This window comes from Trachemys scripta, chromosome 4 (genome assembly GCF_013100865.1).
Source record: "Trachemys scripta elegans isolate TJP31775 chromosome 4, CAS_Tse_1.0, whole genome shotgun sequence".
In the NCBI taxonomy this organism is placed as follows: domain Eukaryota; kingdom Metazoa; phylum Chordata; order Testudines; family Emydidae; genus Trachemys; species Trachemys scripta.
This window is the reverse complement of record NC_048301.1, coordinates 61,597,528-61,623,344: the sequence shown is the minus strand read 5'-3', so window position 1 is coordinate 61,623,344 and position 25,817 is coordinate 61,597,528. Positions and strand designations below refer to the sequence as shown.

Sequence of the window (25,817 nt, the reverse complement as noted above, 5' to 3'; positions counted from 1 at the left end):
GGGGGACACCACTTTTTACCTCTCTCCATTCTGAAAATGGACCATTTATTCCTACCCTTTGTTTCCTATCTTTTAACTACAAAAACAACAAGGAGTCTGGTGGCACCTTAAAGACTAACAGATTTATTTGGGCGTAAGCTTTCGTGAGTAAAAACCTCACTTCTTCGGATGCATCCGAAGAAGTGAGGTTTTTACTCACGAAAGCTTACGCCCAAATAAATCTGTTAGTCTTTAAGGTGCCACCAGACTCCTTGTTGTTTTTGTAGTTAAAAGATAGGAAACAAAGGGTAGGAATAAATGGTCCATTTTCAGAATGGAGAGAGGTAAAAAGTGGTGTCCCCCAGGGATCTGTCCTGGGCCCAGTCCTATTTAACATATTCATAAACAATCTGGAAAAAAGGGGTAAACAGTGAGGTGGCAAAATTTGCAGATGATACAAAACTACTCAAATTAGTTAAGTCCCAGGCAGACTATGAAAAGCTACAAAAGGATCTCACAAAACTGGGTGACTGGGCAACAAAATGGCAGATTAAATTTAATGTTGATAAATGCAAAGTAATGTACATTGAAAAAACATAATCCTAACTATACATATACAAGGATGGGGTCTAAATTAACTGTTACCCCTCAAGAAAGATCTCGGAGTCATTGTGGATAGTTCTCTGAAATCATCCACTCAATGTGCAGCGGCAGTCAAAAAAGCAAACAGAATGTTGGGAATCATCAGGAAAGGGATAGATAATATCATATTGCCTCTATATAAATCCATGGTACACCCACACCACTGTGTGCAGATGTGGTCGCCCCATCTCAAAAAAGATACATTGGAATTGGAAAATGTTCAGAAAAGGGCAACAAAAATTATTAGGGGTATAGAACAGCTTCCATATGAGGGCAGATTAATAAGACTGGGACTTTTCAGTTTGGAAAAGAGGCGACTAAGGAGGGGGAATATGATAGAGGTCTATAAAATCATGAGTGGTATACAGAAAGTAAATAAGGAAGTTTTATTTACTCCTTCTCATAATACAAGAACAAGGGACCACCAATGAAATTAAGAGGTAGCAAGTTTAAAACAAACAAGCAAGTATTTTTTTCCACACAACACACTGTCAACCTCTGGAACTCCTTGCCAGAGGGTGTTATGAAGGCCAATACTATAACGGGGTTCAAAAGGGAGCTAGATAGATTCATGGAAGATAGGTCCATCAATGGTTATTAGCTAGGATGGACTGGAATGGTGTCCCTAGCCTCTGTTTGCCAGAAGCTGGGATTGGGTGACAGGGCATGGATCACTTGATGATAACCTGTCTGCTCATTCCCTTTGGGGCACCTGCCATTGGCCACTGTCAGAGGACAGGATACTGGGCTTGATGGACCCTTGGTCTGACCCAGTATGGCCGTTCTTATGTTAGATTGGCTTAACTATGGCACTCAGGGGTGTGAGTTTTTCACAGCCCTGAGCAATGTCGCTAGATTGATCTAAATTTTACGTGCAGACCCAGGCTCAGTGTCGCTCCGGATGCCTGCCAGGAACAAGAGTTCAGGATTGTCTCAAATAAGCTCTCTTCTGTTGCAAGACACAATGCCACCCACAGAGCCACTAGAGACCAACCCCAACGTCCAACTTGCTTTCTAAAATACCGTGAATAGGGAAGTCAGCGTGGGCTGCTGCAGGATCAAGGCTTTGTCTCAGGATTTAAGAGGAGTCCTATCCCGAAATAAACCCCCACCGGCACTTAACTGGACTTCAGCCATTGAAAAAAGCATTACATTTCTAAGCATTTAACTTTCCAAGGTCTGGTCTACATGCAATTTTTGTACCAATTTACAAATATTAGTTTAGAAATAGCTCTAATTCAAAAGATTAAACTCCCCCCTTTCCCAGGGTGGACACAGCTATACCAGTATAAACGTGCTTATCCTGGTATAGCTTATTCCAGTCCATTTAAGCACCTTTATACACTGGTTTAACTGCAGCCACACTAAGGATTTCACCAATTTAACTATATTGGTTTTTAAACAGATACACATACACTGGAATACGAACTGTGTGGACAGGGCCAGCTCCAGGCACCAGCTGACCAAGCACGTGCTTGGGGCAGCACCTTGTAAGGGGCAGCCAATCTTGGCGTGGCAGGGCTGCACTCAGGGTTTTTTGTTGGTTTTTTTTGGTTTGGCGGGGCGGCACTCGTGGGGGGGTTGGTTTTGGTTCAGTGGGGCGGCGCTGGGTTTTTTTGGTTTTGTTTTTGGTTCGGCGGGGCGGCATTGGGGGGTTGTTTTTGGTTCGGCTGGGCAGCGCTTGGGAGGGGCTGTTACGTCAGGGCCGGGGGTTTTTTTGTTTTTGTTTTGTTTTTTTTTTGCTTGGGGCGGCAAAAGAGTTAGAGCCGGCCCTGTGTGTAGACCAGCCCTAATATACCACAGTGATCAGTGCATTATAGTACAGAGACAGAACGTACTGCTGTTCTAACAGCCCTAGAGACCTATACGGAATCCTCTGGTCAACTAATAGGTTCCCTCACTGCCCTGCCAATGCTTCTCTCAGGGATCATCAGTGGAGACAGGTGGGAGTTCAACCCCCAGGCCCATTCAATGCTCAGCCTCTCTGCTGAAATTTCTAACAAGGGTGCCAACTGCAGGCGAGGTTTTGTGGACAGCCAGCCACTAGAAACTGGGCTAAGACCAATGCACTCATTTCAGATAACTTACTAGCCAGCCAGCAGTAAAGATTTGCAGTCACTACCCTCAGTGACCTGGAGATGAAATGCTACATATCCTAGGTCTGGGCTTGTTAATCTCGAAGAAGGAACTCAATGAAGGGATCTAAAATGGAAGCAGGGGAGGAGAAATGGGAAAGAAGGCCTAAAAGTAGAGTTAGTAAAAAAATTTAAAATGTTAAATTCATGATTTTGACAAATGAGGGTAGGTGTTGTGTTTTTGCTGCTGTTCTGGTTTTGTTTACAAACAGTTTTGCCAAAAACAAACAAACGGCATGGGGAGGGGAGGGGGAAACTACATCCCATTTTTCAACCAGCTCTGCCTGAAATAGTTTTCTGTTGTTTTACAGTTGCTCTTTATTTTTCTAATCTTACAAATATCAGGACTATCAAGTCAGTCTTTCCTGTTTCTGTGGGAAGTCTCCTTGGAGGACCAGAGTACAACCACTTCCTCTGATGAGGGAGCTACAGATTTAACAAATAAGTCTTTTCTCCTACTTGTTTGCCAGGCACTCGAGTTTTAAAAGTTATCAAGCTATTTGTGTTTTATTAACATTCTTTCTGACTAAAATAACCTCTCTTCCTACGGCTTGGATTTTGCTTGCCTTGGTAATTGTGATGTCATAATCCCAATAGTTCACTAGCTGTCCATAAAAAGAATAGGAGTACTTGTGGCACCTTAGAGACTAAGAAATTTATTTGAGCATAAGCTTTCATGGGCTAAAGCCCACTTCATCGGATGCATAGAATGGAACATATAGTAAGGAGATATATATATATATATATATATATATATATATATATATATATACACACACACATACACATACACACACACACAGAACATGAAAAGGTGGGAGTTGCCCTACCAACTCTATGAGCAATTATCAGCAGGAAAAAATTGTCTGGCTATGTGGACTCTCTCCTCAGGCCCTACACTACCAGCACTCCCAGCTATTTTCGAGACACCACTGACTTCCTGAGGAAACTACAATCCATCGGTGATCTTCCAGAAAACACCATCCTGGCCACTATGGATGTAGAAGCCCTCTACACCAACATTCCACACAAAGATGGACTACAAGCAATCAGGAACAGTATCCCCAATAATGTTACAGCAAACCTGGTGGCTGAACTTTGTCCTCCCCCACAACTATTTCACATTTGGGGACAATGTATACCTTCAAGTCAGCGGCACTGCTATGGGTACCCGCATGGCCCCACAGTATGCCAACATTTTTATGGCTGACTTAGAACAACGCTTCCTTAGCTGTCGTCCCCTAACGCCGTCACTCTACTTGCATTACATTGATGACATCTTCATCATCTGGACCCATGGAAAAGAAGCCCTTGAGGAATTCCACCATGATTTCAACAATTTCCATACCACCATCAACCTCAGCCTAGATCAATCCACACAAGCGGTCCATTTCCTGGACACTACTGTGCTAATAAGCAATGGTCACATAAATACCACCCTATACCAGAAACCTACTAACCGCTATACTTACCTACATGCCTCCAGCTTCCATCCAGGACACACCACACGATCCATTGTCTACAGCCAATCTCTAAGATACAACCACATTTGCTCCAATCCCTCAGACAGAGGCAAGCACCTACAAGATCTCTATCAAGCATTCTTAAAACTACAATACCCACCTGCTGAAGTGAAAAAAACATATTGACAGAGCCAGAAGAGTACCGAGAAGTCACCTACTACAGGACAGGTCCAACAAAAAAAAAAAAAAAACAGAACGCCACTAGCCATCACCTACAGCCCCCAACTAAAACCTCTCCAGCGCATCATCAAAGATCTACAACGTATCCTGAAAGATGATCCCTCACTCTCACAGATCTTGGGAGACAGACCTGTCCTCACTTACAGACAGCCCCCCAACCTGAAGCAAATACTCACCAGCAACCACACACCACAGAACAAAAACACTAACCCAGGAACCTAGCCTTGCAACAAAGCCCAATGCCAACTCTGTCCACATATCTATTCAAGCGACATCATCATAGGACCTAATCACATCAGCCACGCCATCAGGGACTCGTTCACCTGCACATCTACCAATGTGATATATGCCATCATGTACCAGCAATGCCCCTCTGCCATGTACATTGGCCAAACCGGACAGTCTCTACGCAAAAGAATAAATGGACACAAATCTGATATCAGGAATCATAACATTCAAAAATCAGTAGGAGAACACTTCAACCTCTCTGGTCACTCAGTAACAGACTTAAAGGTGGCAATCTTGCAACAGAAAAGCTTCAAAAACAGACTCCATCGAGAAACTGCTGAACTTGAATTAATATGCAAACTAGATACCATCAATTTAGGCTTGAAGAGAGACTGAGAATGGCTGAGCCATTACACACATTGAATCTATTTCCCCATGTTAAGTATCCTCACACCTTCTTGTCAAACTGTCCGAAATGGGCCATCTTGATTATCACTAAAAAAGTTTTTCTTCTCCTGCTGATAATACCACATCTTAATTAATTAGCCTCTTAGAGTTGGTAGGGCAACTCCCACCTTTTCATGTTCTCTGTATATATCTCCCTACTATATGTTCCATTCTATGCATCCGATGAAGTCAGCTGTAGTCCATGAAAGCTTATGCTCAAATAAATTTGTTAGTTTCTAAGGTGCCCAGGGCCGGCTCCAACATTTCTGCCGCCCCAAGCAAAAAAAAAAAAGAGCCGCGATCGGCAGCGGCAGTTCAGCGGGAGGTCCTTCGCTCCTAGAGGGAGTGAGGGACCTGCCACCCACGAATTGCTGCAGGTGCCGCCACTCTCCCTTGGCCGCCCCAAGCACCTGCTTGTTAAGCTGGAGCCTGGAGCTGGCCCTGAAGGTGCCACAAGTACTCCTGTTCTTTTTGAGGATACAGACTAACACGGCTGCTGTTCTGATAGCTGTTCATAGAATTTTCCACAAAAAACAGCATAGACAACCATATAATGTAAGAAGAGTGCACATAACCTTTCACAACCCCCCCCCCCCCCCGCACACACACACACACACACACCTTTCAGGCATTCATAAAGCAACAAAACAAGGTCACAAATCCAGTTTTTCCTCTTTTTGCAGTTCCCATTGAGCTCTGCAGGTTGTTCACACCCCTCCTGCAAATGTTTATTTGTATGTGCGCCCACTCCTCCTCTGAGAGCAATACAGGTTTCAGCAGAGCAGTCCTCTCACAGCCTGCCTGCTTTCAGCACAGGATTATAGGTCTGTACCACAGACCGGAGCCAGCTGGCATAAAGCTTCTCCTTCTCCTCCCCTGACCTATTCAAACCCCTTGCACAGGCATCTCTAATCACCTTCCCAAACCCTGGAGACAAAGAAGGTCCCACACCAGCCTGGGAGGCCTCACTCACAGCCCTAGCTATCCTTAGCAGATGGCACAGACTCCCCTCATTGGGCAGACCACAGCACTCACATATCAAGGCGGCCATTTGCTGCAGGTTTTTACCAATTCTAAAGCAAGCTGCTGGAGATGACATGGGCTTTAAGGACTCAGCAGAGGAGATGTGGAGCTGAAGGGATCACACTTTTCCCCTACACCTAGTATGGTGGTCCCACGGCCCTTCGGGGATATTGGTTGATAGCTCCTTCATGGGACTACGAGCACGGGCATGTATCTGGCAGGTTCATGAACTCCCCTGACACCTGTCCCTTTTGTGGTAAGAGGGAGACCCTGGCGCACATCTACATAGAGTGCGTCAGGTTGCAGCCCCTCTTCCGGCTCCTCCAGAACCTCTTATGAGGTTCTGGCTGCACTTTTCCCTGCAGTTCCTGTTCTATGCACACCCCATCCCTGGCCCCCCAAAGTCACGGGACTGCCTCGCTGTTCATCACTCCAGGTGAAGGAAGATGGATAGGGGGGTGCTCTGTGACTATGGGGTCTATTTCCATTCCCTTGTCAATTCATGTCTCCAGGCAGAGTTCCTCTGGGCAGCATCCACTGAGTCCCTGGATGCCTTTGAGGAGCGGTGGGCACTGTCAGGGGTTCCCTGCTCTGTGTCCCCCTCTGGATCCCTCATTATTAAAGCTTTGACCTCACTCTTTTGTTGTCCCCAGAAATCACTAGTAGCCTGGGCTCAGTGGTTCTGCCCTTTTACCTGAGAAGGGCAGGCCTCCACCCACCCCGCTACTACTAATAGTACACCTAGCGTGCAAGTTGTGGTCTCTCTTTTCAGGTATGGGTCCAGAACATCAGTCCTGCTCCCTCCTACATAAGCATACAGCATTCACCAGAAAGAGATGGTCAATCACTGACACAAAGCCCGTATGCCACCATACTCTGGTGCTACTTACGGCTTTGCAACAAAGCACATGATCACATGGCATGTAACCCTTTGAATGCTGACGTTTTCCAGACTGCCCAACATACAAGTGCAGAAAGTTAACTATCTCCTGGGAGCAACCTCGCCTGTTATCTGGGGGCACTCACTGGATAGTGAACAAACCAGGGACTCATTCAGGAGTTACATGTTTAACACCATCATTCAATGCCCGTTGCGCCTTCCAGTAGAAGGAGAGTGCCTCAGACAGCTTTATGGTGGTAGAAGCTGCTTGTTACCTCAGGAAGGCATAAGAACATGCATGTGGCAAGAGAAGGCATCTCCAGTGATACATACAGAAAAGCATTTCCTACTGGACCTCTGACAAGGGACCACATCCTGTTTGCCTGTGTACCAGCAGTCCAGCTGAAGTCAGGCAAGGAGATTAATCGGACTTTGAACTCAATTATACCAGAGGGCAGGCACACCTATGCCATTTTCCCAGAGTACTAATACGTAGCATTTCAGGACAATAAATTGCTTCCACCCACGTTCTCACCAGAACGAGGATGGATCGAGGAGATGCCACAAGAAGCAACCCCTACTGCCTCACACAGTTGTTTCTCTGCATCTCACTGACCTACTGCATTGATGCACTGTTAATAAGATACGAAAACCTAATTTAATGGTGTGGGATGAACCAGTCATTCCCTGCAGGGATCAGACAACTCGCAGTGCAAGTGCATTGGCAGACGTACCTCACAATACTCAATTCAGAAAGATACAATGAAGCTCTTCTGAAAGGGCTGAACTGGTACAAGGGCATGGCCAGGGGTTTACCTAGCAGCTGCTTCCAGCTCTGAAAAGGAGCAGGCAGTGCTCAGCTGAGCCTGGATACCTTTTCCATTTACTGAAACTGAATCCCAATGTGGTACAGCACATGTCCTTTTTTATGGTTTGAAAAAATTAGCAGTGGACACAGATCAACCAAGAACTCCTCATCAGCAGATAAAAAGTGTGGCTCATCGGCAGGCATCAACGTCCAGTCGGGCGGTTCCGACTACAGCATATACACCTTATACACAAACAGAGAGGACTCTCCCCCAAACAGTTTGGAGGAAGTAGAGTACTGTTTATCTATAGGGACGGGGCGGGGGTGGGGGGAGAGATCAGAATTGGGCTTATTGGTATTCAGCAGCTACCCAGAGAAAGCCCTGGGGACTCCCCACTCTGCTTCACCAGAACAGGTGCTCGAGTACTGTATGTTCCAGTCTATGCATCCGATAAAGTGGTGCCACAAGTACTCCTGTTCTTTTTACTTTTAAGAGCAGGATTTCACACTGGGGAAAACTTGACAGAGAGAAAACATTTAAACTAATTTACTTCACCTGCAGTTGTATGTGCATTCTTCACTTCTGTGGCTACATTTTTGAAGCTGTTGCTTTTAAACAAACAACACTTTTCATCCAATGAATTTCACATTTATTAGTGATGCCTCACAATAACAAGGAATAAGTGGCCTTATTTCATAGATGGGGAAGCTGAGGTACATGAAGCTTAAGTGATTTTCCCAAGGTCATTCAGTGAGTCAGTGGCAGAGTCAGGAATAGACGTCAGTCCCCTGACTCACAGTCCCCTGCTCTAGCCACTGGGCAATACCTCCCAGGCTGGTTTCTCCATCTGTTTGACCATGCAATTAAGTTATCATCCTCTTTTCATGACATCAGTCAACTCCGGAGGAATGCTTGTTTCTGTCACGAATTCAGCCTCCTGACTTTACTGACATCAAGAGGAGGATGGGCCATGAGGAAAAACTCCTTTCCACCCTATTCCCCCCGCCACTTGATATAAGCTAAAACATCCCTGAAAATTATTCTTGCCACTTTTGTTAATTATGAAAACCACACAGAGTAGGGAGAGTTAGTTCAAGGGCTCTCCCACTTCTCTAGCACGTGGACCACATCTGAGTAGAGAATAATTCCATGGACACCTCTTCTCTGATCTCTCTTCTTACAAACTGTCCCCTCCCATTCACAATCACATAAAGCCCTATAGCACCTATAGCAATTCCATCAGAGCTTTGGAGCTGTGCTCGGGCTCCGCTCCAGCTCCAGGCAAAAACCTGCAGCTCCAGAGCTGCTCCGCACTCCAGCTCTGGGCGCCGCACCAAAGCCCTGGTATTTTTAGTATTTATGAAGCAAGGAGGAGCCAGCCTAATGGGACCAGGCAGCTCTCGGTGAATGACCAGCAACAGCCCATTGACCAGAGCGTAGGAACTACTGGACCCGTTTAATATTCTCCCCAAAGTAAATATTCTTAACATGACTTATTCTGAAGCTGCTACATCAGTTACCTCCAAGCTGTGCAAATACAGTGCTTCTGTAGGAGAGGCTCGGACTTTAGTGAGGTTCAGAGACACAGTTAAGGTCCTGTAAAAAGCAACAGAGGGTCCTGTGGCACCTTTAAGACTAACAGAAGTATTGGGAGCATAAGCTTTCGTGGGTAAGAACCTCACTTCTTCAGATGCAAATTAAGGTCCTGTATAATACAAAACAAAGCTATGCTCCAGTTCTACTGGGGGAATACGGTCATTGTAGGCCAGGTGTCCCAATATGGCTGTATTTTTAGCCCAGATAGGGGCTTGGGAAACAAGGTTAAATGTGATGCTAACACCTCGCTCACTCACCTTACTGCTGATGTCCTCTCGCTTGCTTCTAGGCTTGCTCCTCCTCAGTTTAATAGATGGGGAGCGAAGCAGGTTTTTTATCCTGCTTGTTATCGTAGATCCTTCAACCGACATCATACCTGGGTGAAGGGAGAGTATCACCCCACTCAAAAACAAACTTCAGTAAATCAGCCCAGCTTTGTGGCCAGCACACCCACGAGCTCAGGGCCAACTCACGCTCCTTCACATGTCTCTCACTGACTCAGTTTTCTGGGGACTCCCAACTCTGCTTCACCAGAACTCATGGACTTCTGGACCAAGGTGCTCAAGTACGTTTTTAGATTTCTCCTTTGCAGACACTAGAGCATCAGACCAGCTGTAATCTAAAAAACAAGGATTCATGGGTCAAAAAACCATTCCCAATAGATTGTACTTTTGTATTTCTAGGGAATGCAGAGAGAAAAATGGATACCATTTAAGTCTTTGTGGGATATGGATGGACGGTGTATCATTCATTTGTGGTGGCAAAGAAGTTTTTTAAAAGTTGCAAATGACAATTTTGTATTTATTAGTAATTTACAAATCTAAAGAGAGACACAATTTTGATGTGTTTGATGAGAGAATTTTCAGGATTTAAGTTTTAATCACAGATACTTTGATCCTGCAGTTGGAACTAGGCAAGCAGCCCTTTGGAACCCATTACAGTCAGCAGGAGTTCATCCACATACATCCAATTGCAGAATCAGTGCCACAGACTAGTGTAGAGGCCAGGGACCATTTCATTTTCTGTGGTTTACAGGATGCAGAGCATATTGTTGGTATTTAAATAAACAATAACAAATACAAAATATAAGTCACACTAAGGTACAGGGAGTAAATAAGAGACAGGCTGCTGGTGTTTTTAAAGCTCCCATAAATTTACCTCTGCCTTTTAATATACTGTATGTTATCTAAATATAAAGTCATACAATATTACACACACACCACTATTTATAAAGGAGATCAGCAAGGAATCGTGATCGCTGGCAAGGATTAGAGATCTCGGGTCAAACCTTCTACACCTTTGCCCAAGCCACCGAGCTGGAGGAGGTGGGGGAAGAGAATCAAGTCAGGTTTCTAACTGAAGTAGTTTGCACTAAAATATCCTCCTCGCTTTCATACAAGATGGGGGGAAGGAGGGGAAAGAATGCTAGAGTCAGCAAGATCGCGAGCCCTTTCAGAGCATTGCCCACTCATTTTGCAGAAATGAGATACGGGGGGCGGGTAATTTGGTTCTTTTTAATTAAAATCAGAACGTTTCCACCGCAAAAATATAACGAACTTTTCAAGCAGGCGCTTGCACGGGCCGATTTCCATTACCTTGGTGCTGCAGGAGCTGTGTCTGCTGGAGGGGGCGGGGGGGCAGCAGGGACGTGCGATTAAAAAAGGATTTATCCAAGGCTCTGTCCATTCAACTAACCTTCCCTAAACGAAAAACCAGTTCCGAAGTCAGCGTCCTCCTCCTCTTCCTCCTCCTGGTGTCACGGCTTTGCAGGCATCGGCACTGGTACACGGGGAAAGGAGGAGCGAGACCCAAACTGCAGCAAGAATCCGGAGTTCGTCACCACTTCGGAGAGATTTTTAAAAATGCGGGAGGAAAGGTGCGGGGAGGGGATGGAGGAGAAGGATCTGCGGCTCCGCTGGTGAATTTCCCCGCAGCTTATAACGGGGCTGAAACTGACCAGATCCAGTGCCCCCAGCCCCCTGCTCCGTATTCTTCCCCCTCGGAGCCGCTTGCCTTCCCCGGCTGGCTACAGTGTATCGCCTGCGCGCTCAGCTGTTTCCGCTCTCGGAGTTCCAGGCTGGCTCCCGCTCGCATCCCCCCGCGGCAGCCCCAGCCTGTGCGGAATCCGTCTGTGCCTGCAGCAGCCTCTCAGCGCTCACACACAGCTCCAGCCAGGCGGCTTCGCTGGGCTACGGGAGCTCAGGCAGATCAAAACGCGAAACTGACAGACCAAAAAAAAAAAAAAAAAAAAAAAAAAAAAAAAAAAGGTGGGTGGGTTTGAAATTGCAGAGAGGGAGGGCTGGGAAACCCCGCAAAAGCAAACCCTGGTGCAGAGATTGGCGGGCTGCAGAGCTGGGGGAGGGAGCAGCGGGCTGGGATTGGCAGAGGAGGAATTAGCGAGCGTTTGTTAGATCTCCAAGGGAGAAGCAATCTGTACTTCACCCTGGGGGTGCCTGATGACGCCTTTGCAGGCCAGTGAACCCGGTCTGTTCTGTTCTCTATAGGGTCTTATACCAGGCTCACCCCCACGGTACCTGAGCACCTGCCAGTAGGGCACTATGCATTGCATCTGTCAGGGGTGCTGTTCACCTCCAGTTTCCCAGACCCTGGCCTCTGCAGCGGCAGCAGCCAGCCTCTTCCCTGCCTCCCATTCAGCTGGGCAGGATTGAACCCGCCAGGGAGCTTAGGCTGTTACCTGAGAGAAGGGATTCCACCCAGGTGTGTCTCATGCTGCCACAGCCAAGAGGCTCAATCTTAGACCAGTCAGTGCTTCAATTGTAATGAAAGAGGTGCTGGAGCTCAAGCTATTTTTGTATTTTCATAACTGACCTGACAAGCCTAGAGGTGCTGGGGCTATGATCTGCCAAGTCTAGAGATGCCAGGGCTCAGCCTGGCACAAAATAAAGGCTGGAGCCAAATGGTAGTTGTGCCCGTACAGCAGGCAGAAGGGGCGGAGCCAGGGGCTAGCCTCCCCAAAGGGGTGCTCAACCCAGGGCCAACGCAACCCATTAGGCGACCCAGGCGGTCGCCTAGGGCGCTACAGTTTGGGGGGCGGCGACCGCGGCGGTATTTCGGTGGCAGGACCTTCCGCCGCCTCTGTGGGGGGCGGCATTTCGGGGCGGGACCTTCCGCCGCCTAGGGCAGCAGAAAAGCTGGCAGCACTCCTGGCTCCACCCACCGCCCATGCTGTACAGGTATGCAAGGGAGCATGGCCAAAGTTCCAGTCCCTGCTGGTGCCACTAGGGGCGCTAATCACCTCAAAGCGGGTGGGGAGGCAGGAGAGCCATAGGCCCTCCCACCAGCACCGGCCAGCAAGAGTGGCAATGAAAGGAGTGTATCTAGGGCAGTGATACTCAGACTGAGGCTCAGTAGCCGCAAGTGGCTCTTTAATGTGTCTCCTGCAGCTCTTTTCAGCATGTGATACCTAAGGTGTAGCAGTGGATTCACTGCTCCTCTGCACCTGTGAGCGCAGAAGGGCTTGTGCAACTCACACTCCCACTTCAGAGTTATGGCTAAAAGCCACAACAGAGGCCTAAGGGAGGGGATGGGAACCTACATTACCTGTGATGAAAGCAGGAGTAAAAGTGGCGAAATTCTACTATTGCCCCGCTTACCCTGGCTCTCCCCCTCCCCCTGCCATACCACCATCCTATCTCTTGGGAGCTGCTCCTCCACACCCTTCTCCCTCCCCATCTCCTTTGATGGCTGCCCTCCTTTTCTCTTGCTTTGTCCCATCTTTGGGGGCTCCCGTCCAACCCTGGGTGTTAATGGGAATTATAGCTGGTCACTGAAAAAAAAAATAGTGACAATTTGGTGAAGTCCCTGGGATTATTCACACTTGTAAAGTTATTCATGTACAAAAGTGTTTGCAGGATCAGGGTCTTAAAGTTGGTCTGGTCAAAACTCTGTCCCTACTTTAGGGAAAAGTCCTGCTTTGACCGCAGTGAAATAACCTAATATATCTTTTCCATCTCTAATTTCTATGATATCCAACCACATTGGATAAGCAAATTAGCTGGAAGTTTCTGCTATAATGACTGTATATGTCTTCTGTGTTTAACACATCAAACCTGTCCTCCACTCTCTACACTGGCTTCCTATAGAATATTGAATTGAGTTCAAGGTCTCAGTCCTTCAAAGCGTGCCATGGCCTGGGCTTATGACAGCTAAAAGATCACCTAAGGCTCTGGGATGAAGACTGTGGTCAACAACACACCTTTCTGGCACAATGGAACGCTCTACCCCAAGGGTAAAGCTCTGCTGTGCAGGAGATGGAACTTTCTTGGGAGCCTGTTTGAGACTGTGGAATGAACTCCTCTGGCAAATCTGGACTATCACAAGCCACCTCATCTTCCACTCCAAAGCACAATTCCTTGATCTGTCTTTAATATAAACACAGCAACGGGTATATTTTAAACCAAAACAAAACCCTAAAACAACACACTCCACTGCACATTCCTCTCCTCCTAGGAAGTGGATGAGAGAACAAACAATGGGTGACAGATGTGTAGTCATGTTGCTTAATGCCCTACTGGAAGTTGCTCAGATACTAGGGTGATGAGTGTGGTATAAGAACTTGAAGAGAACAAAACCACAAAATAAAAGAGTTACAATGGCCAAGTTTTTAACCATCATTAGATTTCAGTGTGAATAGCCCATGAACTTCATATATCATAGAGCTGCAGCTTCAGTCTCTACAGACTAAGAAACACACTCCTGTATCATTCAGAATGTTTTCTACACAAGCAGAAGAGCTAGACTCTATTTATTTAATGAAAGATTCATTTCTACTGAAACAGAGCATGCCAGAGAAGTGCTCATAATAGTCTTCCAGCTAAAGCTGGTTGGAAATGGAGGTCTGTTTTCATGTAAAATGTTTATTTTTTCAGTGAAATAAACAAATATCTAAAAAATTAAATATTTTCATTAGGGAATGCTTCACACTGGAGTTATACTGTGGGTGTCTAATGTTCCCATTCGCCCATGTAGGCCGGGTTTCCTGGATAGACTACATCTTCCATGATGAACCCTGGTTTCCCCTCTTGGTGAGGGGAGGCCACACTGCAGTAGCATATCTAAATCTAAATATTTTAGGGTTTGGATGAAATATTTCAGTTTTGGGATGGTCAGTTTGACAAAAAATATCTCCATTTTCCACAGAATGCAGTCATTTGGGGGGGGAAATTGTAAAAAAAAACAATTTCCCCCAGAAAAACACATTCAGTTGGAAGTTTTCAACCAGCCCTACTTCCATCTCCTTTGGTAGAACACTTATATAACAGTCTGACCTACTGGTAAAGGTGTGTGCGCACTGGGGATTGTGAACCACTGCCAGATGAGCACTGTATCTGTGCTCTGCCTTTGAAATCGGGGGAGACTTCTACTGTGTTTTCATTCCCCCCCAAAACTGTGATAGATTGGCATTGCTTTGTAAGACGAAACAAGACTACCATGGCATGAAACTTTGCAACTGCAATAGGGCAGTATTTTTTTAATCATATAAAGTACCACAGTGGGAGGTAGGGAACATACCTTTCAACTTTCAAAGGCCCAAACATGGCCCACAACATGTGACAAAAATCCAGAATGAGGAACACACAATATGACTTGTGCAGGAAACTTAAAATGCTGTGGAACTCCTCACCTTAGTGTAAATAATTGTGGTATGTATGAGTAACAGTGCCTGACTGCACAGGGTAGGAAAAGATTAATAATAGAGACCAGAGCTGCTGCAACCAATTAAAGCCTCAGTCCTGCAAAGATTTATGCATCTGCTTAACTTTATCTCCTGTGAATAGTTCTATTGCAGTGAATGGGACTACTTACAGTGGCCCAGACCCTCAAAGGAATTTAGGTACCCAACTCCCACTGATTTCAAAAATTAAACATATGCATCAGTCTTTGTAGGGTTGGAGCCTGCTATTGCATATACTACCATAATGCTTTTCTAGGACCTCAATTCCACGAGTCTTTATTTCTGATGTAAATCATTTCTGACAATAAAGGGGAGGGGGAGTGCCCAGTTGGTGTGGAACATATGCAAATTTGGGACTAGATTGACTGATGTCTTCAAAATGGGCGACAGCTGAGATATTTGTTTGGGAGAATTTGTTCAAATGTAATTAAGACTATTTTCTTCTTCTATTTGAACGCTGAGCACATGCAAAATGCAATTTGTGATTGATTCCCCCCCCGGCATGTGTTTGTAAAATGATTTTTTTTTAAAGGTGAATTGCCTCTCCAATAGCAGTGGAGTTTTAAGTCCATTGAAAAGAGACTGGTGAGTGGAGGGTGCAGAAATTTCTGATATGCACTTTGCAAATATTTTGCCGAAAAATGCAGAACTTTCCCAAATGTAAACAAACAGCCAATTTGAAATTTCACTAGGTTTTGCCAATTCATCATAAGTACAAGAATTTTGCTGACATTTTGAAATTAATTTTTTTAAGGGATTTTCTCCCCGTGGTTTTGGTAATATAACAGCAGATCCAACAGCTGGGATACCAGCCTTACTCCTGGATCTTAATTACTGCAGCAGGGAAACAAGTAGAATTACCAACCTCTTGTTAGTCTTTAAGGGACTGAAGTGAAAGTTGTATTTCACAACTAGTGTATCATGCGGATTTCCTGGTTCTAACATAAAAACTGTGAAATGAGAGTATGAAAGTATAAGACTAATGCAGAACTGTTGCACCCATTTTAACAAATAGAAGTAAAGTCAAGGGTCTGAGCATTACATCTGATGTCACAATCCTCCCATCCAATAACTGTGCATAACTGTCTTGATATTAAGTGAAATGGGCCTATACTTTTGGAACACCGAGGATCAATTGGCAAACCCACCACTCAATCGAATTGCTCCTTATGATGCATTTCTGCCATGGTGCTTACAGTAAACTGCCTAATGACAGTGATCAAGCAGGTGGCCTGTTGGAGACTGATTAATTATCTCTTATATAAAAGCCTGTAAATTATAAACATGTGTAGCTTGTGAAACCACATGAGCCTATGATTTTTACTCTCCTCTTCTTCTAACACCACCCATTGTGTGCTATGCCCGTGTGCTACATCTTGTTTTTATTTGGACTGTGCACTCTTCAGGACAGGGCCTGGGTTCTTTTACAATCTGTTTGTCCCGAGCCCAGCACAATGGGTCACCACTCTCGACTGAGGCCAGTGGGTGCAAGAGTAATACAAATGCTAATAACTATTAGAGGCAGTGGAATTTTCAGTTGCGTTGCTGGGGTCACAGATTCAGCCCCTTTCAGATCAGACATTGCACTCTGATGAGAGTCTCTCTTTCCTCTCTGCAATTTTATTCTTGGGTTCTGTGGTTGTTTTAATGGCATGTTTAATGCAAAGAACCATAAATGCTGAAGGAGAACAGATGCCATGGAAACAAAATGCTTGATTATTTTTTAAATGGTAAGTAAATTGGCCCCCAACCTCCCTGCTTTTCTACTAAACAATATAGTACCAATAATTCAGTAAACTCACAGGAGGCAAAGGGGCATTTTGTAAATGATTTTAAGCAAAACATGTTTTTCTCATTGAAATATCCTGATCAAGGCATAACTCAAGAGAACACAGGCCAACAGGGTTAAGTCTATACACACTTCACAGCAATATGATGACATGAAAGCTTTGTCCTTGAACTTACAGCCCTTACACACCCAAAATGCCCCTTGACACCAGTGATTCGTGTAAGGGATGTGAGGGCACAGCTCCCCCTGGCTATTTTGTCATTAAAGCACTTGTGGTCTGATTGTCAGAGTTGCCTGTTTACTCTAATGGGAGCTACCTTTCCCCCCAGCTGTATGATGCTCATTAAGACAGGAATGATCAAGCGGGGGGCAAGATTTACATTTTCTATAAGAAAATAAGGCCAAGATTTTCAACAATGGGAGCCCCAAATGAGGCTCCTAAATCCATATTTATGAAGGGTTAGACACCTGTGGCTGGCCTGTGCCAGCTGTCTTGGGCTCTCAGGGCTCGGGCTAAGGAGTTACAACCGTGCTTAAAGCTCATTTGTTTTCATAGTGTGGTTATTTGGGACCTTAGACATTGGACCCTGACCAAACTAGTGGTGCTTACGGTGAGGTGGTCACTGACTCATTGACTAGGAGGCCGGGGAGAGAAAGCACACACAAAGGCTGGGTCCGGGGTGGGAAGGTCTCCAGCTCGCCTGGGGGAGTCCCGAGCTGAAAACTGCCTCTAGGGACTGTGTAATTGAACTCATGGAGATGGCACCTGAGTAAGGGAGAAGGAAAGCTTCCTGAATACCAGCCCCAAGCTGGAGGTCTATAGCTGAGCTGTCCTTTATCAGGCACTTCGGGGAAAGGAAAGGAAATTGCCCAGTGCGGTTCAAGAGCCAGAGGCTGTTCCCTGAGTGAGAGGTGTTGGAGACAACTTCTCATAGGTGCACATAAGGACCATTTACCAGTGCTATTTCATAACATTTATTTTCCCTCCTTTTTCCTGGGTTGCATCAACTGTGAACGAACTCATTGTCCCATTTGTCTGCAGTTGGTGCATCCCAGGAAAAATGGGAAAGCGATGCAATTTTTGCCCCAGTGAAGATATCCCATGTGGAAAGTGGGGTTCTGCTCTCTTCCAGGGGCTGTTACCAGGTGCAAACCTGGGTGTGCAGCAGCTGTGTTCCACGGTGAAACTCCCCCTGTGCAGAAAGCCAGCCCGTGGCCTCGGCCTCGCTTGAGTCCCCTGGGGGATGGGCAGCTGAACTGTAGGTGTGGCGATCGGAGGAACACCCAGAGGGACGTGTTTCTCCCACTTATGTGCATGCTGCACAGGCATTTTAAAGCTCCTCATGCTGGCAGAGGTAGCTTCAAAACACACAGGCTGGCCCCGGCACATGGTAACTGAAGGGAAGGGGATGTGCAGATCTCTAACTGATGCTGAGGTATGTAAAGTGGACTGGTTGTGTGACACATAATGCCTGTTCATCACCCAGCACGCAGGAACACCCACTCACACCTGGGTATGTTGCTATTTCAGTCCATCATGCAGTGTGAGGGACTCTCACAAATGGCCCAGCCCTTTGACCAGCACTTGTGCCTTCTTGGCCTTCCACCACATTCCTGCTAGCCGCTGAGCCATGTGCCTTTGCTCTCGGTGTCGGTTGTGGTTGGAACAGGACTCCCACTCCGTCCCATGTCAGAACAGAGTGCAACCAGCTGTGCTCAGGTGAGTATACTAGACATAGGGTTTGAACCCTATCACTGCTATTCTGCCAATTCTCCGCCCTGCCAGCAGGTGCATTGTGCCCATCTATACAACTAAGTATCCTGGCAAACACGTATTTTCTTGCAGCGAATGGGGTGGCTGGGCCTGCAGTAGCAGAAGCTGGAACTTTTAAGATATTGCCATGTCAATTTCCCCTTGCCAGGTCTGGACACACTGGGCTCCAAGGGACTCCTGCTTTAGACAGAGATACTGCAGCATTTGCTGCCTGCTTTGATGGGGACAATAGCCCACAGGACATGTTTTCTTGTGTGTGCTCATTTCCCCTATCCCTTGCTTGCCAGCCCATGCTGGGAGGATGTTGGCCATAGCGTACATTGTTTTCCTATGAGTGCAGTCTAGTCATGCACGTTTCTAGTACCTACTTAGCCCATAGTTTTGTAATTGACCTTAATAAATGTGTTTACTCCACTTCCCTTCATCATGTGCTTTCTAGGTCTAGGGAACAGTAATTAAGGAGAACAGTGGCACATACGTAACTGCTATAAAGCCAAACCACACAATGCACTGGAGTTCTGGATTGTCTTCCTCTTTAGTTGTTTAGCCCCGGCAGCGAGCTCCTCACTGTCCCACAGCTCAGAGTGAGACTCCATCCCTGCCCTGTGACACTGACAATCTATGAGCTCATTACCCAGGCCATAAAGTTATGCGGCTTCCAGCCACCCAAATGCTTGTAGTTGTTATGAGCTAGTGCCAGCAAAATAAAAGGCTTGTCTATCACTTCACTTACCTACATTGCCAGCGGCAGCCCTGCCTCCATTTGGAACATGCCTTTAATGAGTATTGCACAAACCCTACTGCTGGCGAGCAAAAACAAGGCACTGCTCACGACAGTGGTGTCATCAGAGGTTTACATTGCACTAGTTGAAGCACATTTGTTCAGATCAGTTGTCACGCTATATTAACGGGGATTGCAATAGCCAAAGGAGCTAAAGTTATCTGGGTGCTGATTTGCTAAATTACCACAAACGTCATCATAATTTCCCGCTCCAGTAATACGGATCGAACGCAAACATCTGAAAATCAAATGGTTGAAAGCAGGCAAGTTATATTTGCGATGTTTCCTAGATCACACTATAGCAGGGCTTACCTGAGCTGGCTTTGGACCCGCCACTGCCTCAGTTTCCCCTTCTTCCGCACGTAATCAACCTCCACATGGCGTTTTCAGAGTCTGGTTTAGTGGCATCAAGTTCTAAATATAACAGGTCTTCCACCCTGCCTCCTTCCAGAGTCCCAGCTGAGGCTTTCCTCCTGGACACCTGCTCTTCCCCATCCACCCTGGGTAGCTGCTGCCTGCTCCCCACAGGCTTGCACTCCTCCGAACTCATGCAATCTGCCTGAGCCCGCAGGCACTTTATAATCTGTAGCCCTGTAAGACATCGGAGTCTCACTCCCACTACCTCAGTGGTAGCTAAATGAGGCACAGGTGAGGCTAAGCCACCGTCCTTAACGGGCCAGCCTTGGAACAGCTACACTGAGATATGCATGTGCTCCAGGAGCAGAGCCCTGTCACAAGCCCCCATTGCATCCATCCCCACTAGGGACAAGCCATACAGAACAAATGGGTTCTCATAACGTTCAGGGATTGGACAGCACTGGAACTGATGGTTTCCCTGCACACTAATCGCCGGTGTCAGTGTGATCGGGGGGCCAGCTGTGGTCACTCAATTATAGTGAACTGCAAAGAATGGGGCAGACAAACCCCAAAAAGCTGGTGGATATTCCAATACTTAGATTCATCAAATCAGCACCTTTATTATCTTACTACTTACTCAGAAGTCCAAACAACACAGTTCCCTTAAAGTGATCCAGCCTCAGGCCTCCATCCAGGTACCGAAGTCAAACATGATGATTTCTGAAAATCTTATTTCATCATATAAAAGAAAAGGCTCTACCCATCCCAAAGGATCGGACACATTACCTCCCAGGTTAATGAATGTTTCAGATCTTACCCAAATACACGCTACAGCCAATTCTTATTAACTAAACTAAAATGTATTAAAAAACAAAAGAGAGAGAGTATGGTTAAAAGATCAATATACATACAGACATGAGTTCAATCCACTGAGGTTCAGATTCATAGCAGAGATGGTGAGCTTCATAGTTGCAAAGCGTTCCTTTAGTTCATAGGTTATAGTCCAATGTCCAAATCTCATATTCAGGGCGTACCAGCATAACTGGGACCTCAGTCTTGCGACTCAAACTTCCCCTGATGAAGCTTAACCAGATCTGAGATGACAGAATCAGGACCTAAGGGTCTTTTATACAATTTCATGTCTTTTGACAAGTTGTAGTTCAAAAGGTAATTCGCATGACTTTGAAGGAGGTCTTAGCCTTAGAATTAACATAAGACAATTTGCTTGTTCCTCCACCATTCACAGATTATTTGCTGTACATTTCAAAGAGAGATGAATACAGAGATGTCCCATGTTTACAATTAATTTAAATGATAGGATGTTCTTTTGACCTCTGGATTATAAGAATACAGCATAGACAAGGACTGCTGATTGCATTGCCCATCCTACTCATTCATATGTAAACACACACAAACACAAACATGATCTCCCACATGTCTTACGAGGGTTATTTATTTTGCAGGATGTTTAACCCTTTCTAGCCAGGCGTCATAGTCAGACTCTCACAGTACGTCTACACTGCAGTTAAACACCCACGGCTGGCCCATGTCAGCTGACTCGGGCTCGCAGGGCACAGGCTTCAGGGATGTAAAAGTGTGGTGTGGATGTTCAGGCTGGAGCCTGGGCTCTGGGATCCACCCACCTTGTGGGGTCTCAGAGCTTGGGCTCCAGCCCAGCCTGAATGTCTACACTGCAATTTTCCAGCTCCGCAACCTGAGTCCCATGAGCTCAGGCCAGCAGGGGTGTTTAACTGCAGTATAGACATACCCTCAGTACCATCTGGGACAAGCGTGTACTGCAACAGTGCTGACAACACTAGTCCCGCTGCTTACAGGAAAGTCCCAGCTCCTCATTGAGCCATAAGAAAGAGGAGGAGTTCGAGAGGGGTTGGATGCAAAGCATGAATCTGTCCGGGAGGAGACCAGGTCCTGAGCCAGGCTTGGAGATAGTCACAATAAGAGTGCTGTTATTTTGCAGTGGGACTGGGATTTTCAAAGAATTTAAAGGGAAGCAGGGCCCAGCTCCTATTGCCTTTCTGTGGGAGCTGAGCACCTAATTACTGCAGGCCCCTGGGGAAATCCCACCCTCATTTTTTCACCAGTTCATCCTCTGCCTTTTTGTTTTCTCCTCCTTGAAAATGCACAAAATGCAGACAATCTTCTCTAACCCTGGCTTGCAAAACCCACAGCCAGCATGAAACATCACCTTTGCTTAGCCATGGCAGCCACCTTTCAGTAGAACAGGACAGATCTTGGAGAACAGTTGCCAGTAGGACACAATATATTAAATCTGATTCAAGCAGGAGAAGACTGAAACATGAAATACCGTATGGTCCTGTCAGAACAGATGGGTGCCCTTCCAGACGAGGACACAGACACACACCCCAGGACAGTGCCATTTGTGAGTCTGGTGACAAAACCCAGGGTCAGATCCAGGACAGCACTTTCCATGAGTCTATCCCTACAGCACTCAAGCACATGTTTAACTTCAGGCATGTGCTTGTTGCCATTGCTAATGTGCTGTTTGGACTGGGGACACTTTCCAGAATTGGGACCAAGGCAGGCAGCAAATAAAGGCCAAATTCAAGAAAACGCAGCCAGATAGTCATCCGACAGGAGGACTGATCAAAGGAAGGTTAGACAGGACACTGCAGCCAGATCCTCTACTCATGGGGAGGAACTCCTCAGGCACCATGGTGTTGAGCATAAAAACTAGACTGACAAGACAGAATTCTGCAAGGCAGAGCGGCCTCTGCTAACATTTCAGAAGCGAGGAAAGGAATCGAAGTGGAAGGCTGGCTGCCCTTGGGACAAGGATACACACAAATGGAAGAGATGAAAAATAAAAACAAGGGTCACAGCAAATAAATAACAAAGGCAGCGGAGTGGCACCCGAACTATTACCGGAAGGGTTGACATGATGTAAGGAAGGCCAGCTGGTCGGTAACAGTGGCCTAAGAAGGAGCACATAGAGACGGTATTAGAGCTCGGCTAATAGATTAATAAACATCTAGGAATAATCGCTCAAATCAAACATTTCGTTTGCTTCCGTCATCTCTGCTTACTGCCAATATACTAGTGAACAGGTTGACAGACAGGAATGCTCACGAAACCAGTGAGATTTAGCAGACTTATATATTTCTAACTCAGTTTTAGATCTGATGGAAAAAAGAGATCATCAGTTAGTTCCCACTGCTGTTTTCATTTTTTTTCCCATTGCAATTTTCCCCGGTATCTTGCAAAAGAAGAGGAACTACATCCTCAAGGAAACACAGTCAAAATGGCTTCCATTAACACTCAGAACAACATGAGCTATGGTCAGCCAATCAGAGGATGAGGACCAATATTCTGTGACCAATCACAATCAACCAACCCAACTCTAAGTTAAAACACATAACTCAAATGTTTGCCCCCTTGTTTTAATAAGTGAAAACATCTGACACAAACATTGCCAACATTTAGCTCAAATATTGTGGAAAATGTCACAAAACTGCTGCCAGCCTGAGTTCAAAACCAGGCAATTTCTAACAGTGCATCTCTTCCCCAGGAATACTTCACCCAGCGCTGTACTGTACAGTCTGCTGCTGCCATTTGCCAGAGTAAGAAGCATAAAGGGAAGGAGTTGAATTCTGCTGGTGATTCTTTGAGAACTATAGCACCTCTTGCAGCCACTCCCTCTCATACTACCCGAGAAGTACTTGGGGGCTTGAGGGCAAGACCCTGGAGACATGCTTGTGAGGCTGGCAGGCCAGGTGCCAGCTCGTACCAAGGCCCCTAGGTCTCACTGAACACTGACAAGTGCATAGCTGGAAACCAGTCCGGCTCACCTGCGTGTTAGCACTGCGAAAAGAGACATTAGGTTTGTAAGAATGTGTTGAGCGTTTGGACTTTAGGAAATGCTTGTGAGTTGCAGCCTGCATTCATTTGACTTATAATAGTTTGTAGCCTGTGTTATAAGGTAATATTTAAGTGTTTGCTTTGTATCTATGAAAGGGCTTGCTATGGGACTGGAAACCCCCACAGTCAGGAGAGAAGCATTACCAAGTCTGCAACATTAGTTTACTACACGAGGTGTCATCTCCTGCCCAACAAAAGAAGGCCTATGGACACCTGATGAGCCATTGTGGAACATCAGTGGATAAAAGACCTTGTTGATTGCCCCCCACGCCCAGGAAGTGGGGACAAACCCTCATCCCATCCCAGTTTGAACTCTGGGGGAAGGGAATAAAAATTCCTGACCAGAAGGCACTGTATCACTGTGCTGCCTGGAATTCAGAGAGGGCAATATTTCTAAGCATATGCAAGGGATCCCCGAGCTGCTTCGCTTGGGTTAGCCCTGGAGTTACAGCATTTGCCCATTACAGCAGCTTCTATTACTTTTTGAAACCTAAGATGTAGTTTGTTTGTGTGTGTGTGTTTACCTGCTTTAACCTTGTAAATAACTCTCATTTCTTTGTCCTGGTTAATAAATTTTTAGTTAGTTTATTACAGGCTTGGCTACAGGCATTGTCTTTGGTGAGAGATCTAGGGTACAACTGACTGAGGGTACATGGCTGGTCCTTTGGGACTGGGCATAACCTGAATATTGTGATTTTTGGTGTAAGGGATCATCTATCACAAAGACAGGCTTGCTTGGGTAGCAAGATAGAACAAAGTGCCCCAAGGGACTGTCTGTGACCCCATATCAAGGCTGTTACAGTGCTTGAGGAGTTCACACTTGATACATGGTTGGTGAAATCTAAGTATAGAGCTCACAGCCGTTTTGGGGTTTGTGCCCTGATCTGCCCTGAGATTGGTACCCCGTTCTTGAGCCGCTCCGGACAGTGTGACTACACTGCACCAGACAGCGAGCCTCCCAGGCTAGTGCACAGACTCACGCTAGCACTCTCAAACTAGCTGTGTAGATGTTGGGGATGGGGATGGGGCTCCGAAGTCTGGGGGTGGGGTTGGGGGTGAGCTTGAGAGCCCAAGCTCCAGCCCAAGCCACGACATCGAAGCACCATCTACGTAGCTATTTTCAGAGCTCTGGCTCAAGCCCCGCTAAGCACAAGTCTGTGGACCCAGGCTGGGAAATTTCCTCCCAGCCACAGTGTAGACAGACCCTGGCATGCCTCCAGCCAATGGCATTGTGGTGATGCAGGCGGCTGCTATGGTAAATGCTCCAGTTAGTGAATTCCTAGGCGTAAGAACCTTGGAGCCTGAACAGATTGCTGGTGCAGTGTGTGCGTCTCTCATTGTTCCTGTGGCAATGAGTGACCCAGTTAGGCTTAGCCCCTGCTGTCTGAGCCGCTTTTCTGCTACTATCTCATGCTTTGGGACCAGCTGTACACCCAGCAGCTCCCCCCCCCCCCCCCCACACACACACCCTACCTCTCTTTCAGCCTGCACCGGGTGCTCCACAGCCAAGGTGCTGACCCCGGACTGTAGCCTCAGCGAGTGATACAGCTTGCTCCAAGGTTATTGCTTTTGGGCACTGGTTGCTGCTGCTGATCTTCCGCCCAGCCCAGCTGCATGAAAATCAGCTTCTCTTTCCGTCATGAATGTGCCCGTTGTACGGTAGTTTTCAGTGTAATTATTGTCCCCCTTAGTCAGCAAAGTTTGTGAAGCTGGACGTTTTCCCTGTCAGAGTCAGACAATGAGGCCTTGTCTACACTAAGGAACTGGAGTAAACAATTCCCACCGGTGCTCCCACTAGCTCAGCTGGTCTGGTGGGAATTACTGTCTAAACTTCCCTAGTGTAGACTAAGGCAAACAGTGGCTGGTTGGAATTGATTGGCACATATCTCAGCATTGGGATATACAAAATCTAGAGGACCTGGGTACAGTAGAGACCCTTACTCCTTTTCCCCCATAACATTTGAATTATGCTAGTTACAGTCAAGTTGGGCAGCCGCTTTAAAGCACGGTCTCACCACCCACGGAGGAGAGGGAGGTTTTTTGTCGTTGTTTTGCTTTCCTTAATGTGGGCATACTGCTCTC

General features: G+C 46.3%; 1 protein-coding gene across 3 annotated transcripts in view; it reads right to left on the bottom strand.

Annotated features, from left to right (window-relative positions):
• The window catches only part of MAPKBP1 (mitogen-activated protein kinase binding protein 1), a 133,537-nt gene extending 121,924 nt beyond the window's left edge, over positions 1–11,613 (bottom strand). For 2 of the 3 annotated variants that reach the window (XM_034769136.1, XM_034769135.1), the window contains exons 1-2: positions 11,138–11,611; positions 9,700–10,061 (exon numbers count right to left, since the gene is read on the bottom strand). In XM_034769136.1, the coding sequence (XP_034625027.1) occupies positions 9,700–9,816 (117 nt within the window). In that variant the 5' untranslated portion in view covers positions 9,817–10,061; positions 11,138–11,611. Of the gene's footprint in view, positions 1–9,699; positions 10,062–11,137 lie in introns of all 3 variants that reach the window. The other variant, XM_034769137.1, reaches the window with a different exon arrangement.
• Between the last annotated feature and the right edge of the window lie 14,204 nt (positions 11,614–25,817).